At 40.7% G+C, this 26725-nt stretch overlaps 1 protein-coding gene across 2 annotated transcripts; it reads left to right on the top strand.

Annotated features, from left to right (window-relative positions):
- The first annotated feature begins 3089 nt into the window (after positions 1 to 3089).
- tnfaip8l1 (tumor necrosis factor, alpha-induced protein 8-like 1) lies at positions 3090 to 25710 on the top strand. 2 transcript variants are annotated; one of them, XM_050055457.1, is made up of 3 exons: positions 3090 to 3469; positions 20552 to 20841; positions 23202 to 25710. In XM_050055457.1, exons 2-3 carry the CDS (start codon positions 20570 to 20572, stop codon positions 23488 to 23490), a joined length of 561 nt encoding a protein of 186 aa, XP_049911414.1. In that variant the 5' UTR covers positions 3090 to 3469; positions 20552 to 20569; the 3' UTR covers positions 23491 to 25710. The 2 variants fall into 2 exon arrangements, with proteins under 2 accessions (XP_049911414.1, XP_049911413.1); XM_050055456.1 differs by having other exon boundaries at positions 3093 to 3480.
- The last annotated feature ends 1015 nt before the right edge of the window (positions 25711 to 26725 follow it).

Here is a 26725-nt window from a genome sequence, read left to right as displayed (position 1 = left end):
TCAGCGAGGATTGTGGGAGATTGAGTTCAAGACCTGGTCCAGACACTAAGAGATCATATAGACAGATAAACCAATAATCTATAGCCTATTGTAATGCTATGAAAAGACAATGTCTTCACGAAAGTACAAGTTCACCATTACACTATTTATTTGTTTTAATACCAACCTTAATGTACATCAAAAATTAAAGAGTAAATAAACCCCAACCACTGTTTCAGTTGAAAACCACTACATATGGGTGTTTAGTGGTGTTTTTGATTGATTCAGGTCCAAAAATTGACATCTGAGTGTAAAGTAATTAAATTGTCCATATTGTGTTATAAATATGCCTTGTGCAGAGGAAGACTTTAGAAACACTTATATCCACTAATGAATTTAAGGGCATCATAAAGTATTTGGTGACAGAGACATGTGCTTGTTTTTCTTGAGAGGCCACTATATTTGAATAGTTGTTGTTTTATTCAGGATTTTTGTATCATATGTCATATTTGTTGCATTTTAAATGTGTTTTGATTGGCTGCTACCTTGTCCAGGTCTCTCTTGTAAAAGAGATTTTAAATCTCACTTGGATTTCCTGGTCAAATAAAGGTTAAATAAAATATGCACAGACCTGTGCTAGCCTACTTAAAATGATAGTAACCTGGAGGTTTACTGGCAGAGCTGGATTATCTGAGTAATGGTGAGTTTAATCTCAACAAAATCCAGCCTATAACATGTCCTCATTCATGCAGAAATTGTAGTAATATAAATGTGATGTTCAAAGGGTACGCAACTGCCAGCTATCATAAGTGCCAGTATAAATTATTCACAAAATAAATGTGGTATAATTAGAGATAAAGTAATTACTCAATAAATCAGTTAGTCAATCCACAGAGAATTAATCTGCAATTTTTTATGCTGATTAATAACCCTTACTTTTCAAGAAAAAACAATCTGCTTTTATTTCTATGTCATAGTAAACTGATATTTTATTGCGACTGTTGGTCAAGACAAAACAAGCAATCTGAACACAGTTTTCTCACGTTTTGCAGACCAAACCATATTGATTAATCAAGAAAAGAACTGTCAAATTAATGATGAAAATAATTGTTTGTTGCAGCCCTAAACATAATGCTATCACCCACTGAAATATGCATATTACAAAAGAGAACTACCATTGTGGAATGAAACCTATTCTAATAAGACAGACACTATTTAACAATTACACAATAATCATGTAGCCTAATTACAAATCTAATTAATTTCATGTTGTTAATGTATTGAAAACAATAAAATCTATATTTCTGCAGTTGTCTTTATATTTTGAATAAAGGCAGGCTGATTTTGACTTACCATAAAACTTCAATTAAAAGCCTATAGTCCCAGTTAAACACCTAGTCCCTTTAATTAGCCTTTTACTGCACATTTTGACAAATAAATGCCTGTTTAATTAGACGCCTGGTCTGGTTGCCAAGCAGTTCATTCTTTTTTTTATAGAAGTTCTTCGGAAGTATAAAACCAGGTTGTTGGCTACCTGAAATTATGTGTCCATTCCTGTGTTACCCTGTAATTTATTCATATTCCTCTAGTCTTTAAGGGTCCTCAGATCAAAATAATCAAAAGGCTTTTTCATAAAAATGTATCCAAGTTGTTAGGATTGTCTTAACAGGATAAAGTGGTGTCGTATCAATATGCTGGGTGCCATAATCCTTGAGTGCCCACACTCACTCTCTCTCTGATGCGCTGTCTGTCGGAGTTAGATCAAATGAATGATTCATAATTAATATATTATCTGAAGCCTAATTTTTATACAAGTATTATTCATTCTGGTTTAAACAAACAGTTTGATTATATTTCCTGATATTTGCTGAGCAACAGTTTTGTGTGAAAGGAATTAAAGGCCTGTCCCATATAGACGCCTGTCCCTAATATAGGCCTGTTGGTATCAGTGAGTGAGCAAATAATAGCCCGGGCTATTGACTGAAGCTTTACGGTACTTACACTTTGCACATTTCTGAGACTTGTTGAAGACAAGACAGCTCTAAAGTTGTTTTCATTACTAGATATGCTTAAGTTAATTTGAGATAGCCCTGTTTTGTTTTTGTTGACGTTGTTGTTCATCCACCAAGCTGCCAGGAAACTGAACTCTCTCCCCGAGCCCCCAGTGAGCTGAGGCATTGCAGCCTCAGTTCACACCTTTTGTTGTGTTTTATTTCTATGATTTTGATCTTGCTCAATCTGACATAGAAGCTATTCGGTGAATAAGAGGAAAAACTTGAGAATGTGCCTTGTTTGTTTGTATTTATCATGTTCTCAATTAAAATAAAGAACATTTCCTTCCTCTACCAATGATTCTCTATCGTCTTCCCCCACTAATCACACTATACCACTAGAGGGCGCGCTGGATCAGCCTCCCCACTGCAGGTGTCTCCAGTAGGGCACTAGAAAAATGATGACTTGCAGCAGCATAATACTACACTTACAGTACAAGATATAAATATTTATAGGTTTAGTTCACGGGGTAGAATAAATACCGCTCACATTAATAACACTGAGGTACAACCCGAGGCTTCTGGCTAAAATGTGCTGTGTATGGTATCAGCACTGTGTGTATAGCATTACCTCAGCGTTGGAATAACAACGCATGATGGTTATTTTAACCTCGGGAATTCCTGTTTCCTCATTAGACAGATGACGAAAAACTTCCTGTATCCCAAAAACATCCGCTGACAAAATCTGTGTGTGTGTGTGTGTGTGTGTGTGTGTGTGTGTGTGTGTGTGTGTGTGTGTGTGCTCATTACTAATTAGTCGTGAAACTATTAAATGCACATTTTTGGAAGAAAATAGTGATGTAACTGAAATAAAAGTTTGTTTCCTGACTGTGTAACTTAACAAGCACATATATCATGTAGTCCATGACATAAAAACTGCTCCCCACAGTTCCTGCTCATTGTTCCCTAAACACCATTTCCTCTGGGAACTTTTCAGCCTTGGGACCGGGGACTGGACCGGGATAATTACTGGAAACCCTACAGGGGGGGCAGGGAATGTGCTGGCTGTAAATGGTCCTTTCTTCGGGCCTGATTGGGCTGGTCCTCTCCCCCCTCATGCTCCTCCATTGGCCCGAGCCCACATCAATCTGTCCATTTCCAGGTCCCCCTCAAGTTTGAAACTTTTTTTTTAACGAGGAGGAGGAGGACTCGAATTACAACTAACTCTTGTAACCGATCTCACAGCAGCAGCCGAAGGAGAAGAAAACAACTCTCTCAATAATTTACACATCTGTGCCCTGGTACACGGTTACAGAACAAGAAGTGGCTGCGAGGCGAGGACGTGTTGCCTTTATCGCGGAGCTCCTTCAAAACAAGCGAACAAACACAAACATGCTGTGAAGAGACTTTTCCCAGCTGCTGCTGCTGCCAGGATGGAGACTTAAAGATTTGGTTCACGTTAACTTGTCGTCTTGTTGCTGGCTGTGGCCGCCCCTGAGGTGAGAGGAAGGTGAGTCCATGTTGTTGGTTACCGGTCATCTTAACGGTCGAGCGGTTTGTAATGAAACATGTCATCAGCAAACACCAACGGTCACCTATTATCAGAGGCCCGTGGTCAGATCACACCCAGCCTAACAGGCCGTTAAAATGTTTATTGTTGTCAGTGTAGCGCAGATTTTTCACGGTCAGAGCACTGATATGAACTTAATAAACCTCAGCTGTGTTTGCTGGGTCACTTGTCTATCTTTGTCTGTCTGTATTTTTACTACAGAGTTAGCGGAAGTAACGGTCACGGTCTGGAAGTGAGTCAAATATAGCATTCTGATAATTAAGCTAGCAACAACAAAAATGGCCTCAGGTTTTTATGGCATTGTGGTTATTCTATTCAGGAAATTAATTAATTGATGAGATATTGACTGTTGACAGTTTTCTTAGTCTATAAATAGAATTTTAATGCTATTTATTAGCAGCTACCAGCATATTAATGGAAGACAATGAGGCACTGTGACTCAGTTCATGAATTAAACAATACATTGAAGGTAATCATGTGCATGACAACCAAGATTAATAATAGGGTTCATAATTTATTGATGGGTAATGAAAAACACTGCAGAATGGCTGACCAAGCATTGATTTTTTTTATTAAATAAATTATTAATATTGCAAATAGTAATTAAATCTTTGGTAGCCTACTAGAATAATAAAAATTAATTGCCTTTCCAGTCCACGAGATATATTTTGCGGCAATAAAAGTGATTGTAGTGAGATGAACAGACTGGGGACAGATGTTGACAAAGTTTTACAGTGGGGACACAATTTTCTGTTGGAAAAAAAAGGCAATAAATCACAATATATGTCATGGCAGTACTCAACATATTGCAAAACAGTGAAAATCGCAATAATATTGTATCACAACTTAAATATTGTGATGATATATTGTGTAATGATGGTGATTCCCACCCTTATCGGATATCTTGCATTAATATCATTTAATTTTTTTTATTTTAGACTTTTGCAGGGCTTTGGATAGGGCTGGGCAATATCGAGATATGAGACTATATATCGTCTTAGAGTTTAGATATCGTTGTATCGTGATGTGGCAGAACTGGTGTTTTTCCCTCATTTTAAAGGCTGCATCAGTGATGTAAAAGCATCAACTTACCAGATTTTCCTGTTTGTTTTAACGCTTGTCTTAACCCACTTAATCGTTATATTGATGATTATTAATCAAAAATCTCATTGTGTTATTATATTTTCTGACGTGCTTTTGAGAAGGTTAAAAAAGATCAACATAAATGACGCGTATTGAGATATAGCCCAAAAATATCATGATATAATTGTCAGGACATATCGCCAAGCCCTAACTTTGGACCACCTTTGCTGAATTTCACAAGACACTTTGATTTAAATTTTTGCTCATGCTTTGGTCGGCACACTTATTGCTCCATATCCTGTGTATGTATTCTCCATGTTTTGTAGAAACTGGATAAAAGATAAAACAACCTGTAGAGCACTATACAGACAATATGCGTTGGAGTTGTCAAAAATATTGATTTGAAATGGTTTCGATACTTGTCACCAATGTTGATGCACCGGTACCAGCTTTCTTTTGCGTGTCTTATTCTGCAGTTTTTTGCTACTAACCAAGACAAGAAAGTTACAGTCATCATGTTATTGCCTTGTTACATTTACCTTTTAATAACAAAATTGACTTGTTTGTCCTCAATGTCAGTTTTCCTTCCTGGTTTCAAAAGTGGTATTGAATATCGATATTTTCAAAGGTATTGTATCAAAATTAGAAATTACAGCACTAATATGTGTATACTGCCGATAAGATAATTGAGAAATATTTTCCAAGAACCCTATGTTTAACATTTGAGAGAGTGTGCATGGTGAGTGTACACGATTTACCATCCAACAAATTGAGAGAATTTGGAAGAACAAGAAAAAAGAAAGATATAGAGAGAATGCTTTCATCCCTGCTGCTTTAAACCTAACAAGCCTCTTTGTAGTTTCAGTGTAATCGACCGCGTATCCAGACCGAGACTGAAGAGGGTGAAGACATATGTTGTGCAAACACTGATATGTTTTGTAACACATTGCTGTGTTTACATTGTAAAGCCTCGCTCCAGAACAAGGTTTGAGTGTGGATGAATAGCTTCACTGTGCAGCTGGGGTTCTGGCAGGTAGCAGGGAACATTATCATGCACAGCCGCAACAGACATGTCAAATGAATTATGGCCTTGGATCAGGACTTGGAGTTGCCTCTCTCCTTGCATTAGCTGTATCAGAGGTGAAATGATTTGGCGTTTCTTCGACCTACTCTGTTTTAGTTGCCGAGGCGTCCTTTGTGTCTTTGTTGTTGGTAGCAGTGGCTGACAACCATTGAGCTGAGGCAGGGCCAAATCATTCTCACAGAATACCTGCAGGACTTACTATTTTCGTATTAAACTATTTTTTTTTATACATCTTCTGTATAATTATCAGCCAATATATGTTAAGATACAGACTAAATAACCTAGATCAGTGGTTTTCAAACCTTTTGTGCCCAAGGCACACCAAAGGGCAAGCCAGGGCACACCTGTATTTACATCTGTGCACAATAGCTTGTGTAACATGTGTTATCACGACATAAGACAATAAATAAGAAAAAATGAGACAGGTAGCTTTTGTGATACTGTCTACTGTCTTTTCTTTCGGTGGTAGGTTGTCTTCGCTGGTCCTTTGCTGTAATTTGCTCCATTTGATAAAGTGATCCATTGTCCCGCTCACAGCCTTCTCCTTTTAAATCCCTCACACTGGCTGCCAATCAGGGCTTTTGATGAGTCACACACTTATAATTCCCACATGCAAACAGCGACAAATAGGTTCCTCGTGAAAGGTTTTTTTTTGTTGTTTTTTTTTAATTAAATTACATTTTGTAGCTAGCATTTGTCTCTTTATTAGGAAATGGGTGCGCACAACATACTGATACAGTCAGCTGAAAGTTCATTCAAAACTTTTTGTATAAGCCCAGTTGAATATTGCAATAATAATGTGTGAGTGTTATCACCAAGTCCCACCGCACACCTGGACTGGCAACACGGCACACCTTTTGAGGACCTCTGACACAGATGATTAGTTGATTAATCTGTTTGTAGTTTGGCAGTAAATTTAATCAGTTATTTTGATGATCGATTAACTGTTCAGGTAATTTTCCAGGCAAAAATGGCTTCTCAGTTGTCAGGATTTGCATCTTTTCTCCCTTTTATATAAGTGTACTTTGCATATCTTTGTGGTTTTGGCTGTTAATTAGATAATTGGTGATTTTTAAGGTATCTCCTTTGCCTCTTTGAAATTGTGATAAGCTTTTTTTGCGTTGTTTTCTGACATTTTATTGGTTAAACCAGTGGTTCCCGGCCTTTTTGGCACATGACCCCTTCAAAAGAAGCAGTTACGTTATTCTAAATTGAATACATTTTGGTTTTGGACTGCTGTTCGGACAAGACAAGCAATCCTAAGGCACAAACTAAAGTTGAGGGAATGAATCGTGATGGGCTTTTCTGACATTTTGTGATATAAAAGATTAATCAGTTAATTAATATGATAATCGATAATGAAAATAATGTTTAGTTACAGCCCTAAAATAATCAATTTGATGTCCGTTGCCTTGGAAGGCAAATAAAGTGAAAATGAAATACAGTATAGTACAAGTACAATGAAAGTCCTTTTGTTTTAGATTTCATCCATGGCTGGTTTTAATGAGTATTTGCTTTTCATCATTAATCATAGCTTTGTGCTTCACAACAGCTTTATTATTGTTTCAGCACAATGTGATTCTGAAAGACAAGAAATAATAATAATGATATATGATAATTGCCAGTCAATAGGAGGATTAAGCAGATGCCGGGGAGACTCGCCTATGTATATTTCAGTGTAACTGTATCCGTGCACATCCCCTCCTCCGTGTGTCTTTTAGAACAGGACAATACACTCACGTTGCCAGACAGCCCCCATGCAGTGTTATTAAAGGCAGAGCTTGAAATTGCAGCAGTAATGCCAGAGACACTGTTGTTCCTGCTGAGGAGAATCTATGGTAACTCACCGACAAGACCAGAGAGGTGTTTGACCTGCTTTTACTGGGCTGCAAAGTTCAGCCGAGCACGCAGGTGGCCTCCAGTTTCCCTGGAAACCCGAAACACTCGGAGCATGTGGCCTTGTCTGAAAGAGCAGAGCCGCATGACCTGCAAATATCACGGCATTGTTTGAAATGGAGAGAGCGAGGGATGGTGATGTCTGCCAATAGACCGGACTCAATTTGAGATCCCACTTGAGTCATCTATTAGTCACAGTCATGTCCTCTCATATTGGTCCCCCTCTGTTTTCACTGATCTCACTCCCTGCTGTTCCTAGCCAAGCACTCTGATATTTGCCACTTCATTGACATACCGAGTTAACAAATTATGCTCTCTTGAGGCTTGAGGTGAAGAAAATTACTCATAATATGCCCTGCTCTTATGGTGGCCTTAATTAAAATGTCATAGGCCCAGACATCAGTCATAGCTCAAGCACCAGTTAGCACCTTGATTATGTCTCGTATTACGTGCAGTGCTGTTAAGATGCTAATTATATAGCGAATAATATGTAATTAAAACTTGAACACGGCAGCCAAAGTGAAATCACGTGATTGTAAACTGTTCTTTTTTTATTCTTCGTTAATCTGTCCTTTTTTTTGGGCACACATGTAATTCCAAATCAGCTTAGTTGTAACCATAAAATAACTAGCAGCTTCTGAATTTTAATGCCAGAACAAATGTTGTCAGTGAGTGTTGTGTTGGCCCTGGGGCAGCGCAGCAGCCACTGTATTCCCAGCCTTATTATACATGCGCAACACTGACTGATGTTCCTAAATTAACGCCATCAGCTCACAATCACTGTCTCTTACTGTATGTGCTTTCAGTCCACCCTTTATCCCACGTCCCTCCTCTCTGCCCCAACCTGTTGCACCGTGGCAGACTCCTCCTAGCCTGCGGTCTATTTTAGTCCGAATCGGCAGGCTGAATTATTAATCCCCGATCCATTATATGCCGATGTGTTAATTATTAATTGTTCAGCCGGCTCTGGCAGATCTGAGAAAACTGTTAAAAAAGGCTAGGACGGGGCATAGTGTCGCAGTGAAAGGCACTGATTGCCTCCTTTCTCAGCAGATCTGCACAAGTCTTCACAGATGATGACTGTGTGGGAGGAGGAGGAGAAAGTGACAGCACATAACCATCGCACAAAGCTCCACTTCATCCACAGCATGCTCGTAGTATGTCCACATATGTGTATCTGTTTGGATGTAATCATGGCTCTCATGTCAGAGCAGCTGAACTAGTTGAGGGTGCAAAGAGGCCATTACACAGACACACACGCCTGCCATATAGAACTGTTAATGTACAGCACTGGCTCTCTTATTAGCAGTCAGCACCTCCTCTGTTATGCAACATCTCAGGAGAAGAGTGAGACAAACACTACAAAACTTGATGAAAGATGAAATTGCAGCGTTCACTTGTCCTGAAATCCTGCTGTTGATTCCCTAACAGTGGAGTGGTTCCAGTAGCACAGCTCATTTGAGTGGTTACTTGTCCTCTCTGAACACAAAGCACGGATGTACCTTATGTAACAACCAGGACTGTCTATTGTTTCTCAAAGTGGAGACGGATTATATCATGCAGCTGGGGAGAACAAGTTTTCTGTTTTAAGATTTTCCCAATAAGAATCCGATTTTAATGACATCCGTAAGTTTCGGTCATGATCAAGAAGCTGTTTTCAAACTTTCTCTCCAGCGTCCACAGTTTTCTTGTTATTTTGTGCAGTGGTGAGGAAGCTTTTATTCAGACTGGCTTTATAAAAGATAGGATAGTGGTTCTGCAGACTTCACACATTTGCTGTTTTTTATTCACCCTTAAATCGTGGGAGTTTTTCCAAAAGGCAGCAAAGCAAATACAATATGTTCAGAGTGTGTACAAAGTACAGCATTTTCCAATCCAGTTCAGCAGCTCTGCAATAAACACTACCTTTATGACTGTTATCATGTTTGATTTTTGTTGCTACTGTGTTGACTGACTGCTCTGTTCTATTGTATAAGAAAGTCTTTATATTAGAGCTGAAATGATACAGAAAAGTAATCCTTTGTAAGATTATTAATTCTTTAAGCCATGTTTCAGGCAAACATGCCAAAAAATAACTAGCTCCAGCTTCTTAGATGTTAGGATTTGCTGCTTTCCTTTTGTCTTATGTGATAGTAAACGGAATATCTTTTGGTTTGGGGCTGTCGCTCTGATAAAACAAGCGTATTAAAGACATCACCCTGGGCTCTGGGAAATTGTGTTTGCTGTTCTCTGACAAAGGATTAATCGAGGAAATACTTAAATCAACAAATGTCACATTGGTAGTTCTTATTGTATAGCATTTCTACAGCATTAAAGGCTGCTATTGCTGTTAATGTTTCCATACTGGTTCATCTCTTTTTTAAGGTCCTCTTCAGAGTGTGCATGTCATTCATTTAGATCTGACATGAGTTTATTAATGAATTAATTGACAGAATACTGGTCGACCTGGATTATGATAAAGATACAGAATTTTATGGTGTTTGAACTGGACGTATTTCAGTATTTTCTGCCATGTCATAGACCAAACAATTAAGTGATTACATGAAAAATAATCAGCAGATTAATCAGTAGAGAAAATAATTGTTAGCTGCAGCCCCAAATTGATTCTCTTTGCACTGCTGATGTTGTTCAGTTTTTACCAGTTTTACCTGCATTGAAATTATTCTATTTTTAGTATTTTGCATTTATTGAACAGCCGACAGCAGCAGGAAACAGCAGGTGAGAGGAGCTGGGGAGGGGTGGAGGAAGGAGGACATATGGTAAAGGTCATCAGCCGGACTCAAAATGGGGACATCCCAGTTAACAAGGTTTATGCTTTTGAAAATGTGAAGGACTGAGATCAAGAATCTTTTTTGCATTTCATACACCTGGAAAATATTAATAAAGCGCCTGGATGTTGGCACAAGCTACGTTCAGACTGCAGGCAAATCAGATCAACGTCTCAAATAAGATCCTTAAGACAGACTGTCTGAACTATTTGCAAATGATGGGATCAGATTGGTGTGTCCAGACATCGTCAGCCTATCTGCATGGGTTGCTGTGGTAATGACGTAGGTGTCAGTTGGTGTTTCTCAAAGTCAGGGATCTTTCTTTGGTAGGACGAGTCCCTCCAAGGAAGGATCCTACAGAGGCAAGGCAAGAGTCCTCTCTAGCATTTGGTGAGCACACATCGGAACAGTCTAACGAGTGTCCCCAGGTGTGCGTTGTTAACCCTCTGGGGACTGAGGGGGTGTCAGGGTACTGTGATAATGTTGGCACTCTCTGATGTTGTTGTATTATTTGAACAAATGTAAGTGGTATTTTCAAGGTCACGTGACTTTTAGGGAGAATATATTTCTGGATTATACTATACTATATAAACAAACCGGTAGGCTGAATGAAACAGTTGTGGCACCTGGCGTTCCATCACTGCTGTGAATGATTAATTTAAAGACTTTTATGTTTTATTTTAATCACTGTTCTTTAAAAATCTCATTATTTGGCAGTGGACACATTGGAAAGCATAAATTATGAGGTTTCTTTCAGTATTTTTTTATGCTTGCACAATTAAATACTGGCACAGTTTCATTGTAGAGGCCCCACATTCACTTCCAGTAAAACGTGTCCAAAGAATTGTGAGTACTTTTTAACTGCTGAGGATACACAAATGCATCCTCGAAAATTCTCTGAATGAAGGACTCTATCCTGGGTAGAACCTTGACATTGGGAATGTCCTTAGGTGGGATTTGATGACGTAGCATCCTTGGAATTCAGCCATTTAAGGATCCTTCCTTGACTCTGAGAAACGCCCAGTAACTACATAGCTTGAGGTCCATTATTTGCCCTCCAAAAAATCGCACTGTCAAGTTGCTGTGCAGAACTTGTTCTTCCTGTTCCTCCATAATGCTCTGCTAGCAGCAGCATGGATTCTGCTCAGCACTTCCCGTCACTCTGGATCTGACATTGCTCTGATTTGTTGCTTGGCAAATGACACAAAAGGCACTTTGAAATCTGATTTGAGTGGCCAGAGCGTCTAAGCTAGTGTTGTCACAATACTGGAATTTCAAACTTTGATAAAATGTCTTAAAAAATGTATTAATATTTGATGCTATTTTGATACCACTGGAAAAATTTTGATGTTAAGGGCATAAAATTTTAAATTTTTAACAAGGCTGTAACAGGACAACAACTTGTCTGTTTTGCAGAATGACTGTAGTAAATATTAACAGTAAGAAAAAGCGAGAAAGTGTGGATGGTACCAGTGTATCTGTACTACAGAAAATGGCTATTGAAGCTGTTTCAAATATTCAAAATTGAGGTGTATCAATAAATCAACATTTTTGACATTAGTCTGGACTGAGATGTATCTATAGAATTGAATTGCATTTCAAACCACCTCCAAATTATGTGGATCTGATTAGCAACAATCACATTTAATGTTTTTTTACTGTCCAGACTTTGTAAAAACCTATCTGGATATGCCAAAACACAGATTTAGACCTGCAGGCTGAACAAGGCCACGATGTGTTGGGCACAGAGCAGAGAAAATGTTACAGTCAAATATCAGCAGTAATCATAGACACACATTATGTTGAGGGCAGATCATCGGGGTTGTTTGTGTTGCTTGGTGCATGATTCTGGTATTATTTATGTCTGTTCAGACAGTCAGAGAGCAGTAAATGCCTACAAATGCAGAGCTGTTTTCAGTAATCGGTTCCATCCTATAGCGCTGGAGATTTTCTCTGCTGATGGACTCGTCTCTGTCAGGGTCACAGTGCCCCACTCCATGTGACCACTCATCCCTGAAGAATAGGAAAGTCGTGACATTTTCTGCTGCCATCAACCAATCACTCAAGACGAAGTGTCATGGAAAGTTCTGCAGTCTCTGCCAACGCTTTTTTAGCAACTTGTGATGGCCAGGCGGTGTAGAAACACATTCTTTATTGGTTTTCTCTTTATGCTGGCTGTTATCAGCACCCACCAAGCTGTCTAGATTGGCAGCAGGTATTAGAGTGTAGATATTTTGGGTGCTGTGGACTCTTCTTCCTCATGAGGCATGATGGCATACATTAGAGTGGGCGGGAGCTACAGGTGTATCCAATTTCTGGCTCTTTCTCACCTGTCACACCTCAGCTTTAGTTTGACTGACAAGTGAGTGCAGTCGATGCAGAGGCTGCATCCTGGATCCTGCTCAATGCCCCTTTTGGAAAGCCGATGCTATGCTTGCATCATGTTGGATTTACTCTAAATATCTGCAACCACAAGGCAGAAAATGTTCATGTCAAGCAGCATGTGTGGAGCGATTATGTACTATCCAGTAGCAACAAATACTACAGTGAGTTCAGTCAAACACTTCCTGTTCCCAGCTTCTCTTATGTGAAGATTTTCAGCTTTTCTCTGTCTAATATCATTGTAATTTCCATATTTTGGGTTTGGGGGTGTTAGTTGGATAAAACAAGCAATTTGGAGTTGTTTTCTTGAGCTCTTTGAAATTGTCATAACACTGTGTGAGAACATTTTCTCACACTTATATCTGGCATTTTAAAGGCTAAAACTACTTTTTTGGCTAATGAGCACATAAAAGAAGCAATGTCTACTCATGAGCCCTAATCGCAGTTTGAAATTCAAGTGTGAGTTGTGAGCAGTTAAGCCAAAGTAATTTTTCCTCCGTGAGTTGGTTCAAGGATTCAAGATTAAAGGTTACAGTATTGCACAAGAAAAAACAGAGCTAAGGGCTAAGTCCTGAATGTCCTCAAATCCTAGAAATGCCCCTGTGTACACTGCGACTAGCCGTCTGTCAAATTACAAAAGTGGCCAACAGGCAAAGCAAGTTGAGTATCCCCAGTTTACTGCATGAATGTATCGTCACATATGGATACTGGACCCCAAGATGGCATCTATTCATTCCAATGAGAATTGCTGGCCTAGTGCATTTGCTTAAAAAGTTTCTAGCTTCAGGGTTTACAACCAGGTATGCAGCCCACTGAGTATGCTTAGTAGTGTAATGCTGGTGTTGAGTTAGCATTAACTGTATAATACTGTATATGGGGTAGCGTGGGTAATAACAGCACGGGGACAACTTCTCCGGAGGAAAAACATCTGGATACTTTAATGTCCGTTTTGAAAAGTAGGACAACTGACTATTCATTGACACATATCACTCCGCCCAGTGTAAACAAACACTACAAAGCAGCTTATGTATATAGTTCCTCATTCCAACAAATGTAAATAATGTATTTATCAAATAATGAGCCATTAGCTTAATCATGAAATATTCAACTAATATGTTGGTGATGTTCACCATCTTAGTTTAGTGTGTTAGCATGCTAACATTTACTAATTATTCATCCTTCATTAATTTTTCCATAACCGCTTATCCTGTAAAGGGTCGTGGGGGGGCTGGAGCCTATCCCAGGTGGGGTACACCCTGGACAGGTCACCAGACTATCACAGGGCTGACACACAGAGACGGACAACCATTCACGCTCACATTTACACCTACAGCCAATTTAGAGTCACCAGTTAACCTAGCCTGCATGTCTTTGTGGATGGAAGTCGTAGTACCCCCAACCCTCTTGTTGTGAGGTGACAGTGCTAACCACTGCACCATGTTGCCACAATTGCACCTATTAGTACAGTGTAATGATGCATTAATATAGATTGCCATATCAATTCATGATCAACGATTCAAAATCATCTGTGCCAAGTAAAAACATCAATGCATATTGTCGTATTTCGGATACATCTTTATTTTGAAATTCCCATGGCACACCTCAATCACCATTTCTGTCCAAGCACGTCTTCTTCCTAAATATTAAAACAGTGCGAGTAGCCTAGCGCCAGGCAAAGAATGGCAAGAAGCAAAGAAAAAGACAGTGGTGATAGTATTTGATATTAATCGCAGGCTCCTGAATTGAGTCGAATCAAAATGGTATTGTGGCGCATTTTGTGATATCGGCAAATATCCTGTCATTGTCCAAACATACAATATCATATCGTATCATAATGAAACTTGTGATTCTCACCCCTACGTATTAGTACTAAACACATAACACAAAGCTGAGGATGATGAGAATGACATTACATTTGCAGGTATAAACCAAAGTAATTTTGTCTTGTGGATGTCGCTAGCTAAGTCAAAGGATCACCAGAGTGATTGAGATTCATTGTAAGGGGAACATGAGTGTCTGCATCAAATTTCATGGCAGTCAGTCCAGAAGTTGTTGACACATTTCAGTTTGGACTAAAGTGGTGGACAGACTGACCAACAGACCATCATAGCCATCGTTAGAGCCAAGCCAACAGACTAACTGATAATGAAAGTCATCAGTACTTTCAGTCCTATGAAAATTGCTAGCAATCAGCAGTAATTTACATTGTAGTACGGTCTATACCTGGACGCTTGAATAAGTTAGACAGTGCTTCAAAGTTAAATCAAGATGTAGAAGTCATTCTTTACAGCCCTTGTTCACTGCTTCAGTCTCAAAGGTCTCCACAACGGCCACATTGTGAAAATGCCAAATGAAAACGACAGCCAGTGCGAGTTGTCATCCCACTCGTTCCCCTTCCCCCAAATGAATAAAGCTGTTGGCTGAAGTGTCCCCAGCTTTACCTGCCCTGAAACTCTAAAACAAATTAAAGCCAGATAATAAAGGGCCTATGTGGCTTCACGTGACCCAGCTTCAGTAATCCTCCAAGGACTGAAGAGAGGACAGTTAGGTTATTTCTTCATCATCACAGCTTCTTTTTACCTCGATGCCTCAGTCAGCCTGTCACACAGAGCTGACAAGGCTGTCTGCACCTGCAAGAGGGTGTGAAAGTCCCCGGGTGCATTACCCAGGCTCCCTCGCTGTCACGAGACATCCATCCAACGCCGTGTAGGGTCTGGTTTCATTTCCATGAGTCATGTTTGCTGAGCTTTTGCCTGCATGTCTTTGTGAGTGAATGTACGCTGGCTTGTTCTACGCGAGTTGATGATTCTGTAGCTTGTCTAAATGCTGTAATTATGCTGGGGAGCTGTTAGCTGCTGCAATCTGTCTTTGTTTTTCATTTCAGTCTCAGCTGCTCAAACCAGACCTATCAATAATGTTTATGTGTACACGGCTTGTTTGTTTGTGCGATTTTTCTGCATGCAGCGAAGGCTGTGGCTTGTGTATTTTGCAACAGCACTCAGCAGTTTTTGCTGCTGTCATGTCTTGTTCTGCCTTAAATCCGTTAAGATTTTGCCTCTATAAATACGATGGAGACGCTGTGTCAGTGTTGGCCAGGCCGTCCCCTGGGCACTGGACTTCACAGGCCATTTAGATCTGGCACTAACCACTCTCATGCCGCAAAGTCACCCAAAAAAAAAAAGAATTCCTTGATCGAAAACCTTTTCATCACTCCAAGCACTCGTCCCCTGAGGTTGTTTTTTCATGAGGCCTTTAGTTTTCTCATTTGGGGGAAATGGAAAAGGAAAGTGAGGATCTCCCTCCATCCTTAAGATAATAGTGCCAGGGGTCTGTTATGTCACTCTTCATCTTTGAGTGAAACCTCAGACAGACAATCCCAAGTGCCATCACGTTAAAGTGTTTGTATTCATGGGCATGAAAGATAAAACACTCCTCCGTTTCTCATTCTTCTTCTGTTGTTCGGCGGCAGGCTACACAGAGTTGCGATTGGCTCCACTCCCCGACGAGAGTGGAATTTAATGAGCAATATGAAACCACCCTCCAATCTGAGGAAGAGGTTGCTTTTCCTAATGTGCCCATTATCCAGTCGCACTTTTCTAAACTCTTAAACGTCTATCAACAAGGGCGCAGAGAGAGGCAAATGCAGACTTACTCTAAGTGTTGCGATAAGCGATTGTCCTCTTGAGGCTCACCGCTGTGATTAGAGGGTGACAGCAGGACTAAGTGATTGTTTTCAGTCGCTGCTCACATAATGCTCTCCAGTTTCTTTTTTCTCTTTTGGTTTTTCAGTCTGATCATTGGTGTCTCTCTCCTTGTTATCCATTTCACACACATTGCATCAGAGCAGGATTTTCTGTTAACAAGTGCAGCCTGGCAAGTTTGGAGTTACAATCCTGGTGAAACGGTCAATGGGGATCTGCCAGTGATCCTTGATCAGCACAGCCAGAGGCCCGATTAAACGTCCAGCACCTGCAAAGAGAGAGGGAGTAAAACTAGATTCAGCATGAGACGGAATATAAATGACCTCTCATTCAACACCTACATTTCCCCCGATGTTTCAGGATTGATATATAACACGCCCCCACCCTTTCCCCCCCTCCATCTCTCTGCCTCTGTCTTTGCTTTCCCTCTCCTCATGTGTCTCCTCCCTGGGAAGCATCCTGCTGACACTCTCTCCAAGGAGTCTTATTGATATTCTTGGAGAGGCATTGCGGAGAGAGAGGGAGAGAGAGAGAGAGAGGGGGGAATGAAAGTCGCACACTGTAGCAGCAGACGCACTGCCTTCTAGTACCAACAGTAAAAATCACAAGTCACGCAGCAGGGATGTGTCACCGTTCATTTTGTCTCCTGTGCTAATAGAAAATCTCCTGCTCTGGATTTTTATTATTCCCGAGCGTGTGAAAAAGGCAATTTACCAATCATGCAGATTTTCAGTTAAGCTTTAGGGTTACTTTCATGTGGAGGAGATTAAACCCCTATTGTGACTTGAATGGGATACTTTGCTTAAATAATTATTTTGTTTTCACTGTGACAGTCACCTATTAGGCTGCGTTTAGCACATCAGTGACAGGGAGATGTATTCATAAGATCTGACTGTTTTATTCCCCCGAGGTGAAAAAGTGTTTGACTTATTTGCCTAAGATGCAACACAACAGGGCTGGGTGTTGTTGAAAATGTTTCAATACTGGTGCTGATTCAACACTTTAGTTTAAGTACAGATACTAGAACCATACTTTGTTTGATGGCTTACTTTTAAGGAATATAAACATGTTTTGTACAAAGAGTGGAAAAGATTAGTTCATCAAGTGATGAGTCAGTTGGCAGGAAATTAATCTGTAACTATTTTGATAATCATTTCAGTCATTTTAACAAGCAAAAACCTCAAATACAGTTGCTGTTTTAGCTTATGTAACGCCAAGAACAGACCAAGCAGTGGCAAAGTGAGGTCTGCAGCGAGCTTCCACGCAATGGCTATTGAAAGCAGGGGCGGTTGCTTTGAGCTGTGGCCATTTGATTCTGCGACCAAACTAAAAGTTGGGGATAGCTTAACTTAAAACAGTATACCCACATCCTGTGACATGTTGACCTGTGTTACAAAGAGTTTCTTCCAGCCTCGAATGCATGAACACACCTCCTCGCTGCAGAAAAATGTAATTATTACAGCAGACAGCACTGTGCCACTGCTTGGTGGAGGATTTGTTGTTTTTGTCTTTGAAATTATAGTAAAGTGAATGTCCTAGGGTTTTGGACTGTTGGTCAAACAAAACAAGACATTTGTAGATGTCGCATACTAATCTAAAGGAAACTAAAGCTGACATTTTCCACTCATTTCTGACATTTCAGTGACAAAAACGTGAATAGATAAGGTTAAGCAATGATGACAGTAATCCTTCGATGCAGACCAAGTTATCTCAAACCTCCCTTTTTTCATTTGACAAAAGAATTTAAACTTTGAAATGAAAACTTCTCATATGTAAATGTTAGCCCTCTAATACCTTGCCTAAATAAAGAAAGGGTCTAAAAGTGACAAGAAAGCATGTATCATTTACAGTTGGAGAAAATCCGTTGTTTTGTTCAAGGAGCATGCTTCTTTGCCACATGGCAACCAACTTAAAGGGGAACTAATGTTTTTTTCAAACTGGGCCCTATTTTCCGATCTACTTTTGTCTAAATCAGTGATAGGATGTTCAATATTTGACATTTCTCCAGTATGAAGCTAGGGCTGACCTGCCTGCAGCCCGTGAGTGCGCGCTATATTAAATAATAGGGCACTCAGACAGCGTCAAACAACATCAAAATACGTCCACTAAAAGTGCATTTTTTTTCGCACAGATAGGCAAAACAGTGACGTCAAACTCATGCATCCATGCTGATAGAAATTTAGAGCAAGGAGTCATGGCAGAGAGGAAGAAATGGTCCAAATCGTGGCATCATTTCGCAAAGAAAGATGACAACAGTGCTGCTGTAATGTCTGTAAAATGATCCTTTCAAGTCGGGGTGGAAACACCAGTAATGTGCTGAAACATCTTTCTACACCACACGGGCTTAAGTTTCAGGCGTGCCATGTATTTGACACTCTACACATGACTGCCATCACTTCCCAACTAAGCAGCATGTCCGTCACTGAGGGTAAATATCCTGGTATAATAACATTAGCACCATGTTGGCAGGCTTAGCACAGCTTTGACTTAAGAAAAGCTAAATGAAAACGACTGCTGTACAAATGTTTTTTCGTTTCGTCTACACCGTTAAGGCACAGAGATCATTAAACAGCTACGTTGGAGCTGAAATCCCTGTGTGGCCTTACATTTTTTCCACAGAGAACATTGATCAGGAATCATCATCATCATCATCATTACCTTAGGTTTAACTGAAACAGTTAATTGATTTGCTGATTGATAGAAGATCTAAAAAATGTTGATTATTATTATTATTATTATTATTATTATTATTATTATTATTATTATCAGTTGTCTGAGTCAATTATAAGGCACACATGCCAAACAGTCTGTGGCTCCAGTTTCTCAAATATAAAGAGTTGCTCTTTTTTTCTTTCTTTGAATCACTGTAAAATAACTATCTTTGGGTTTTGAACTATTTGTTGAACAAAGAAGCAATTTGAAGAAATCACCTTGGGCTCTGGGAAACTCTAACAGGCATTTTCTGACATTTTATAATCGCTGCTAATTAAAATAATTGGCAGTAGCAGCCCTATTTTAAGATCCCTTAAATTAAGTCTAGGGAGTTGTTTCATGATAAAAACTAATTAGTTTTTAGTTCTTTTTGTATAACTGTGCGAGAATAAATTTTGGAAAATGGTGGCCATGTCTTATCAAAATGAAACTCCCCTCCCTCCTCCTCTTCGCCCTCATTCATCTGGCCCATGCTGGCATCCGAGGGCAGCTTTGGAAAACAGCTTTTTGTTGCCTGTTTACTCTCGTGCAATCCCAGGTTATCCATGAAGATCTGTGAAGGTTAGAGAGGGAGTGTAAAGGAAAATAGATTAATTTTACTTTTCAAAAACCGAATGCACGGACCTCAAGAAGTGACCCACAGGACGCATTGAGACGCGGCTGCTGAAATGATGAGGCGTGCTGTGGACCTGCCTCATTTGATAGGAGAGATTGGAGGGGGTGTGAAAGCCGGCGGCCCCCGTGACCCACGCTATTCATGAGCCTCCATCATGGGGGCAGCCTTTCACTGAGGCACTCTGCTTTGGCACACAAGCACACACTCAGAAACAACATCATACATAAATCAAGCAACATGCGTGAGGTGAATGAGTTGGCACTGTCTGTCTCCTGTTCACCTTCACACACACGCGCGCGCACCTTGTTCTCCGCATGCATTCAGCAAGATGAGACATCCAGATTACATTGTCTGCTTTGCGTGGTCGTGCTGTAACTGACTTTACTCCTGCACGCATAATGACACATTCTTCTCTAACTACCTTGTAGGCTGCGAGCCAGAGGGTTGCTGGGGCTAATTTGACAGCTGCCACGGCTCATTATCAGATAAAGGGGACAGTTCTTGGCCCTGCAGTTTAAACAGTGTTAGTGTAGATGTTATTAGCAATAACCTCACACATTGCAGGCTGTCAGTGTGTTGTGTTTGGCCCTTCTTGCTTTCGAGATGAGAGGCTGAGCTCCAGTTGAAGAAACTGTTTCCTATCAACTAAAATCTAGGGAAGTAAACATGTTTCCAGTCACTATTAGAGAAAGGAAGCAAAAAATGTCCACTGTCATCACATGCATAAACATTTAACTAAACTGTTTCCTTCTTTCTCTCTTTCTCTAAGCGTGACTCAGACCTGACCATGGACTCCTTCAGCACTAAGAGCTTAGCCCTGCAGGCGCAGAAGAAGCTGATGAGCAAGATGGCCACCAAGAGCGTGGCCAACCTCTTCATCGACGACACCAGCAGCGAGGTGCTTGACGAGCTGTACCGCGTCACCAAGGAGTACACCCGCAACCGCAAAGAGTCCCAGAAGATCATCAAGAACCTGATCAAGATGGTGGTGAAGCTGGGGGTGCTCTACAGAAACAACCAGTTCAACGGCGAGGAGCTGATTCTGGTGGAGAACTTCAGGTAATAGGAAGAAATGCACTTTCTTTCTAAGAGTTAGATGAGTAAATCAACACCATGTTGAGTTTTCAACCAGCTTTGTATCATAACACTGTGGGTAGTATGTGTAAATGAACTGTAGTAAACTTCCCTCAGTCTAACCAGTGCTGAGAACTCCTTGCTCCCCTCCCAGAGAAACTCCGCCGGGTAACACATTTTGCATCAGCCAGCTAAGTTTCTCAGGCTCTTGGGCTGTTGCCCGAAGTACAGGCTGTACTTCCTGCATTTTTGTATTGCCCACCACCCATGCCGCCACCGCTGACACAATGAGTATAGCGGTAGATTAAGAGCCTCTCTCTCAATTTCAGACCAAACTTCAATCATACCATAAAACCAGGCAGTGCTAATTGAATATCAACAAAGATTATGTCACTGCACTTCCTATGTCTTGCTTAAAATGTTTTCAGAAACACATTTTAGTGCCTTGTTTAGCTTTAGTGGGGTTTGTGAACAAGGAGTGGGAAGTGAGGAGTGCTGATCAAATATAAACCAAGATTCTAATACAGAGTTGCCTATTTCTCGCCTCATGTTTTCAGAAACATGTTTTAGTTTACTTTTAAACTGTAATACGAGATCATTTGTTTCCATCTGGCCGCCACTGTGTCAAATGGACGAGTTTTTATTACGTTACCCACCAGCAGGAGCGTTTATTGGTCCAGTGGCGCAGTGCATTCTGGTAGTTGAAGGTTTTCTACCTCTTGAGCAAAAGCGAATGCTGCAGCCCTTTTACTCTGTTCTCTCTGGTCACGTACCACCAATCTAGTACAGCACAAGATTCAAGAGCCGAATAGCTTAGCATAACATAAAGACTGGAAGCAACCACTAGCCTAGCTTTGTCCAACACTTAAGCTCTTTTGTTTGTTTGTTTGTTTAATCTGTACACCAACAGCAAAATGACAATCTGTGATTGTGAAGGAAGTTACATGCAGAGATAGATTTCTGTCAACTGCACTTGCAGCATTATTGTGGGCATTGTGGCACTGTATCGTAATCAGCACAGCACATTGGGAAAGGTGCTGCCAAAATTGCCAAAGAGGAAGAAAAGAGCTGTGTTTTGGCCGGACCCTATAAATGCAAAAGAAAGCCAATGAGGTCATTATGTGTCTCCTTTTCCCTGCCGTTGGATGTTTTAATACAGTTCTATATTGCCAGCTGGCACTTACAAACTGTTGCAAACGACAGTTAGCGTTTGTAAAAGCAGATCCATGCAGTTTGATACAGTTGGAACGATTTTCACAGATTCAAACTTCTTGGATCAATAACTCATAAGCAAAATGTTGTTAAAACACAAATAACACCTCTTTCCAATCATAGTAAAGTACACGAGTGAAAACCTAATTTTAATCAAAACGAGCCGTCCTCTGAGCTGGACAAGTAACGTTGTTCTCCATGTGCAGCCGACTATGAGACGACTGAGGGATCGTCTACAAAGAGAAAACACCAAAAAGAGATATCCTACCATAAAAACATTCATTAACATCACTCTTATACTGTGCAGTGCCCCCAAAATCACTTCACACATCAATAGTCTCCTCTTGGTTGTATTAGAGCACTTATCCTTTTGCATAATTTGGGGGGAATTTTTATTGGAAAAAATATAACTTCTCTCTCATGCAGTTTCACATATAATTATCACAAATCCTTAAATACATCGCTTTTTGAAAAAGCCAGCTGAAGCCACAGTGCACATGCATGTGTGTGCACATGATCAGGATGTTACCACCTCCGCCAGGAAAAACCCTGATGCTGGAACTATTTTCCTGACAGATGACGTATTATCAATCCTCCCTGCATTTCTGTGCAGTGTCTAGACATGAACAGTATCAATCTTCTCTAATACTCAGACAGAGAGCAAATAAGTGTTTTCCACAATGTCTGAAAAAAGAGCCTCTGGCTCGTCCTTCCATATATTTAAATATTGTTGTATTGTGTATCAGAAGGTGACAAACCTTGAGAAACAACAACAGGCCGGTTCTGGTTGAGCGCTTCAAATGTGGAGAACTGCAGTTCAAGTACATTTTTGTGTGCTGATGGAAGCAAATTAAGGAAATTGACTTTTACATCAGTTTATATATTTTCCACTAAAATAGTGAAACTCAGCTCGGAGGCATGTGAAGCTGACATAAGTGCACAGTATGGAGAATGGTGATTATATTAGCATGGAGATGCATCGCTGCGAAGGACAACACTATAACTGATAGAGGGGGAGTTGTGGAACTTTTCTAAAGAAAATCATAAGACAGCAGTTTCTATTTTTACTTCCTTCTGCTGCTCCAGTCAGGATTAGAAACTGACAGCCTCTCCTCTCTCCTCTCGTCTCACAGGAAGAAAGTCCACACTCTGGCCATGACGGCGGTCAGTTTCCACCAGATCGAGTTCACCTTTGACCGCCGCGTCATGAGCGCCATTTTGAATGATTGCCGTGAGCTGCTACACCAGGCCATCAAACGCCACCTGACAGCCAAGAGCCACTCGCGAGTCAACCACGTGTTCAATCACTTCGCCGACTGCGACTTCCTTGCGGCTCTCTACGGGCCCACGGAGGTTTATCGCGGCCACCTGCAGAGGATCTGCAACGGGGTGAACAAGATGCTTGACGAAGGGAACCTCTGACCTCCGCTGGCCTTCTTATCGGGCACCTTTTACCTCCAGTCACCCCTCATGCAATCCTGCAAGATATCTTTTTTTTTTTAAGGTGACAATCATGAACATTTTTATTTTATTTGTTGCTTTGTGTTTGTGCGTGCCTTTCAGCCGTTACTGTAACACTGAAATTATCTCGGCTAGTTAGTCCAAAGTGTGTTTGTTCTCCAGTCTGACTTTTTGTTATTACACAGCAAACAAAAACCAGCAGATGTTCTTTTTAAATGAATGTAAAACTTCATGCTCTTATCAGTATATTCAGGGATAGGAGCCTTGACAACTGTGCCTTAAAAAACACATTTCTAACTTCATTTCAAGGGCACGATGCTTGCTCTCCTACTAAATCAAAAAGACATGAATCAGGCACAGGCCTTCAGTCATATCTCTGTAAGGAGCTTTTAATGGACCAAAATGGTTTGGGGAGCACCAGGAGAGGAAAGAAAGTGAATTTTTCTCTTTTCCAAATACCCAAGGACATAAAGACGTGATTTTTTTTCTTTTTGTTTGTTTTTTCTAAAAGTAGTATTGCACTCAATCCAGAACAAGCGCTGTACTGTACTTTCCCGCAATAATGAAACCATGTGAAGCACAGCAGTCAAGTAATCCTGCTTAGCCTGCATTTCACCATCATGCACTGAACTCCACTTTGAGGAGAGGCCAGGCCTTTTTGTTTCGAAGGCACCTATAAACCCAGTTTTGCTTTTAATAGTCTGGTTTATAGCCACCACAACAAAGATGAAGTATTTGGGTCATCGGGGGCCGTAAACATGAAGGAATGTGTGCTGTGTATTGTCGAATGTGTTTGCTGACTGCACGCTCATCTGCTCAGAAAACCTGCAACTTTTGTATCTATAAATGTCATAATCGCAGCAGGGGCAGCACAATGTGACACTATCCTTAAAGGTTGCTCTGGCATTTTGTCGGAGAGGTATAAAGAGCGATCACAGTCGGAACTACTCGTCATAATGGATGTTTGAGCCTGGGGTCAGCTGTGTTTCAGATTTATCGGCGTTGCCTCAGGTTTATCCAAAAAGCACTAAAACTGTGGTTTGAATTCTGACAGATTTGAACTAAAAAGATTCCCCATGAGCAGTCAGATGAAAGGTTGGACGAAAAACTGCAGCTCCGTGTCTATGAAAAGGGCCAGGCAGGGTATAGAGATTAGAGCAGAGACAAACACAGTACCTGATTGTACTCTGCCACTGCAATTACAGCTCCCCACTCTGGGGTGGTATAATGGCCCGGAGCCTGCCTCCATCGAGCAGCCACTCCATTTCACCAGTGCAGCCTCATGTAATGTGATGGAGATAACAATCTCTCTTTGCGCAACGCAAGTCCTTTAATGGAGTGAAAGATGTTGTTGTGTTTCTTTCTTATAAAGGAGAATATGAATAGTTACTACTATCCCTCCCGAACCTCACATAATAGCTGTCTTTCCCTCTCTGTCTATGTGTTTTTGTATCACTGAGCCTGTCTGGGAGATTGTTTTGTGCTGCGGCCTCATTTTGTATTCTGTGTGTGAGTGTGTGTGTGTGAGTGTGTTTGTGTGCGTACCTGTGAGAGAATTGGAAATTGAGCCGTGTAATAAGCGCTGTGCTTTTTCCAGATAGGATTGCTGAAACTTTAACTTCATCCACAGCAGCTCTGCCAAAGAAACGAAGACTGATGTTACTCAAAATAGTCTTTTTTTTTCCAGAGGAACCTTTTCAAGAAACACTACATGCACTTGATAATTGCAACACCCGTAAAGGTGATAATGAATACAAAGATGGTGGCTGTTGTGGTTTCGCCTTTTCAATTCTTAGATGACTTCCCTGAGTGTACTCTGGTTTGTTGGACCCATTTGACTCTCACTGCATCATTTGGGAGGCTTTGAGGTAAATCCTCGTTCCTAAGTCTCCCACAACAGTTGACTTTAATTGTCTCTGGATGCCATTTTCTTCAATCCCTCCACATCTCAGGGTTGGTTTAAATCTCCCTCGGTTTAAAACCCATGACACACTAAGTAGAAATGGCCACAAACCTCTGCAGCAGCCCCACTTATTTCACTAAAGCCCTCAAACTAAGCATACTTATCAAGTTGCATTTTTACTATTGTGAATTGTGAAATGTTTTTATTTTCACTTGTGTACATATGATTGTTTTTGTGTCTGTATTGTATCCACACACGACAAATATAATACTTTTTTAAAAGAATAAATGTCTTGTCTTTTTTTTTCTCTCCCTCAATCAAGCACTGAGCATCTTCCCATTAGTATGTTGGAATTTTCCAGGCCAGATCAGGGGGTAATCTGACTATGTCTGACCTGGATTTAGCCGGCCAAATCCCTCTCCTCCTGCTCCCAGCATTGTTGGGAAGTGATGAAAGCTAACACAAACCCATCCCACTGACAAACAATTCAACTTAGGGTCGTTTTTTTCCACTTTCTGCAGGCCCACGCCACGGTCAAAGGTAGAACAGGAAATTAGTGCGATGGAAGACTTCTTGCTTCTGTTTTTGGAATTGTCAACACTCAGCTGCAGTTTAATTTCAAGTGTAGCATGAGTAGCACTCAGGCTGGGTTCGGTTTGAGTTTAACCTATCATCGACTTTGCTGCTTTTCAGACTTTGCAATGATAATTTGGCCCGTAGCACGTCTGCAGATCCTCCCTGCAGCACACTTGAAAGGCTACCGCAGTACCAAGTGTGCCCAATTATCAGCTAATGGTCATGCATAATGTTTTTTTTTGTGTGTGTGTGAATGCACCCTCGAGTTCAGAGAGCGGTGTTATGACTAAACTGGGATGTGAGTACAGTCACGTCTCATTGTCTTTCTGTGTACTTCCTCCTCTTCTTACTTGACTTAACTGATGTCAAAGAAAGCAAAAAACGCCTGACATCAACTTTAATGATTCATCTCTGAATGGCTTCTATTTTAAGGTAGTTGTGTAAGAAGTTAAAGGGGTAGTTTGGATTTGTTGAAGTGGGGTTGTGCAGGGTACTTTTCCATAGTCGGTGTAATTCATATAGTAGATGTCTGTCAGCTTGCCCCCAGTTTGGAGAAGCAGGCCGGAGTTCTGTCACAGAAGCTAAGCAATGTACTGCTGTGGACATGGTTGGCAGCAAAACATATTTCAATCAGGAGAGACTCGTTCTAAGAGAATATTTATTTACATGTGCACATGAGAAGTGTAAAAGAGAGGGTAGGAGAGGAGAGGGAGCACC

This window comes from Epinephelus moara, chromosome 10 (genome assembly GCF_006386435.1).
Source record: "Epinephelus moara isolate mb chromosome 10, YSFRI_EMoa_1.0, whole genome shotgun sequence".
Lineage (NCBI taxonomy): Eukaryota > Metazoa > Chordata > Actinopteri > Perciformes > Serranidae > Epinephelus > Epinephelus moara.
Note: the sequence above shows the minus strand (reverse complement) of the source record. Positions and strands in the feature narration are given on the sequence as shown.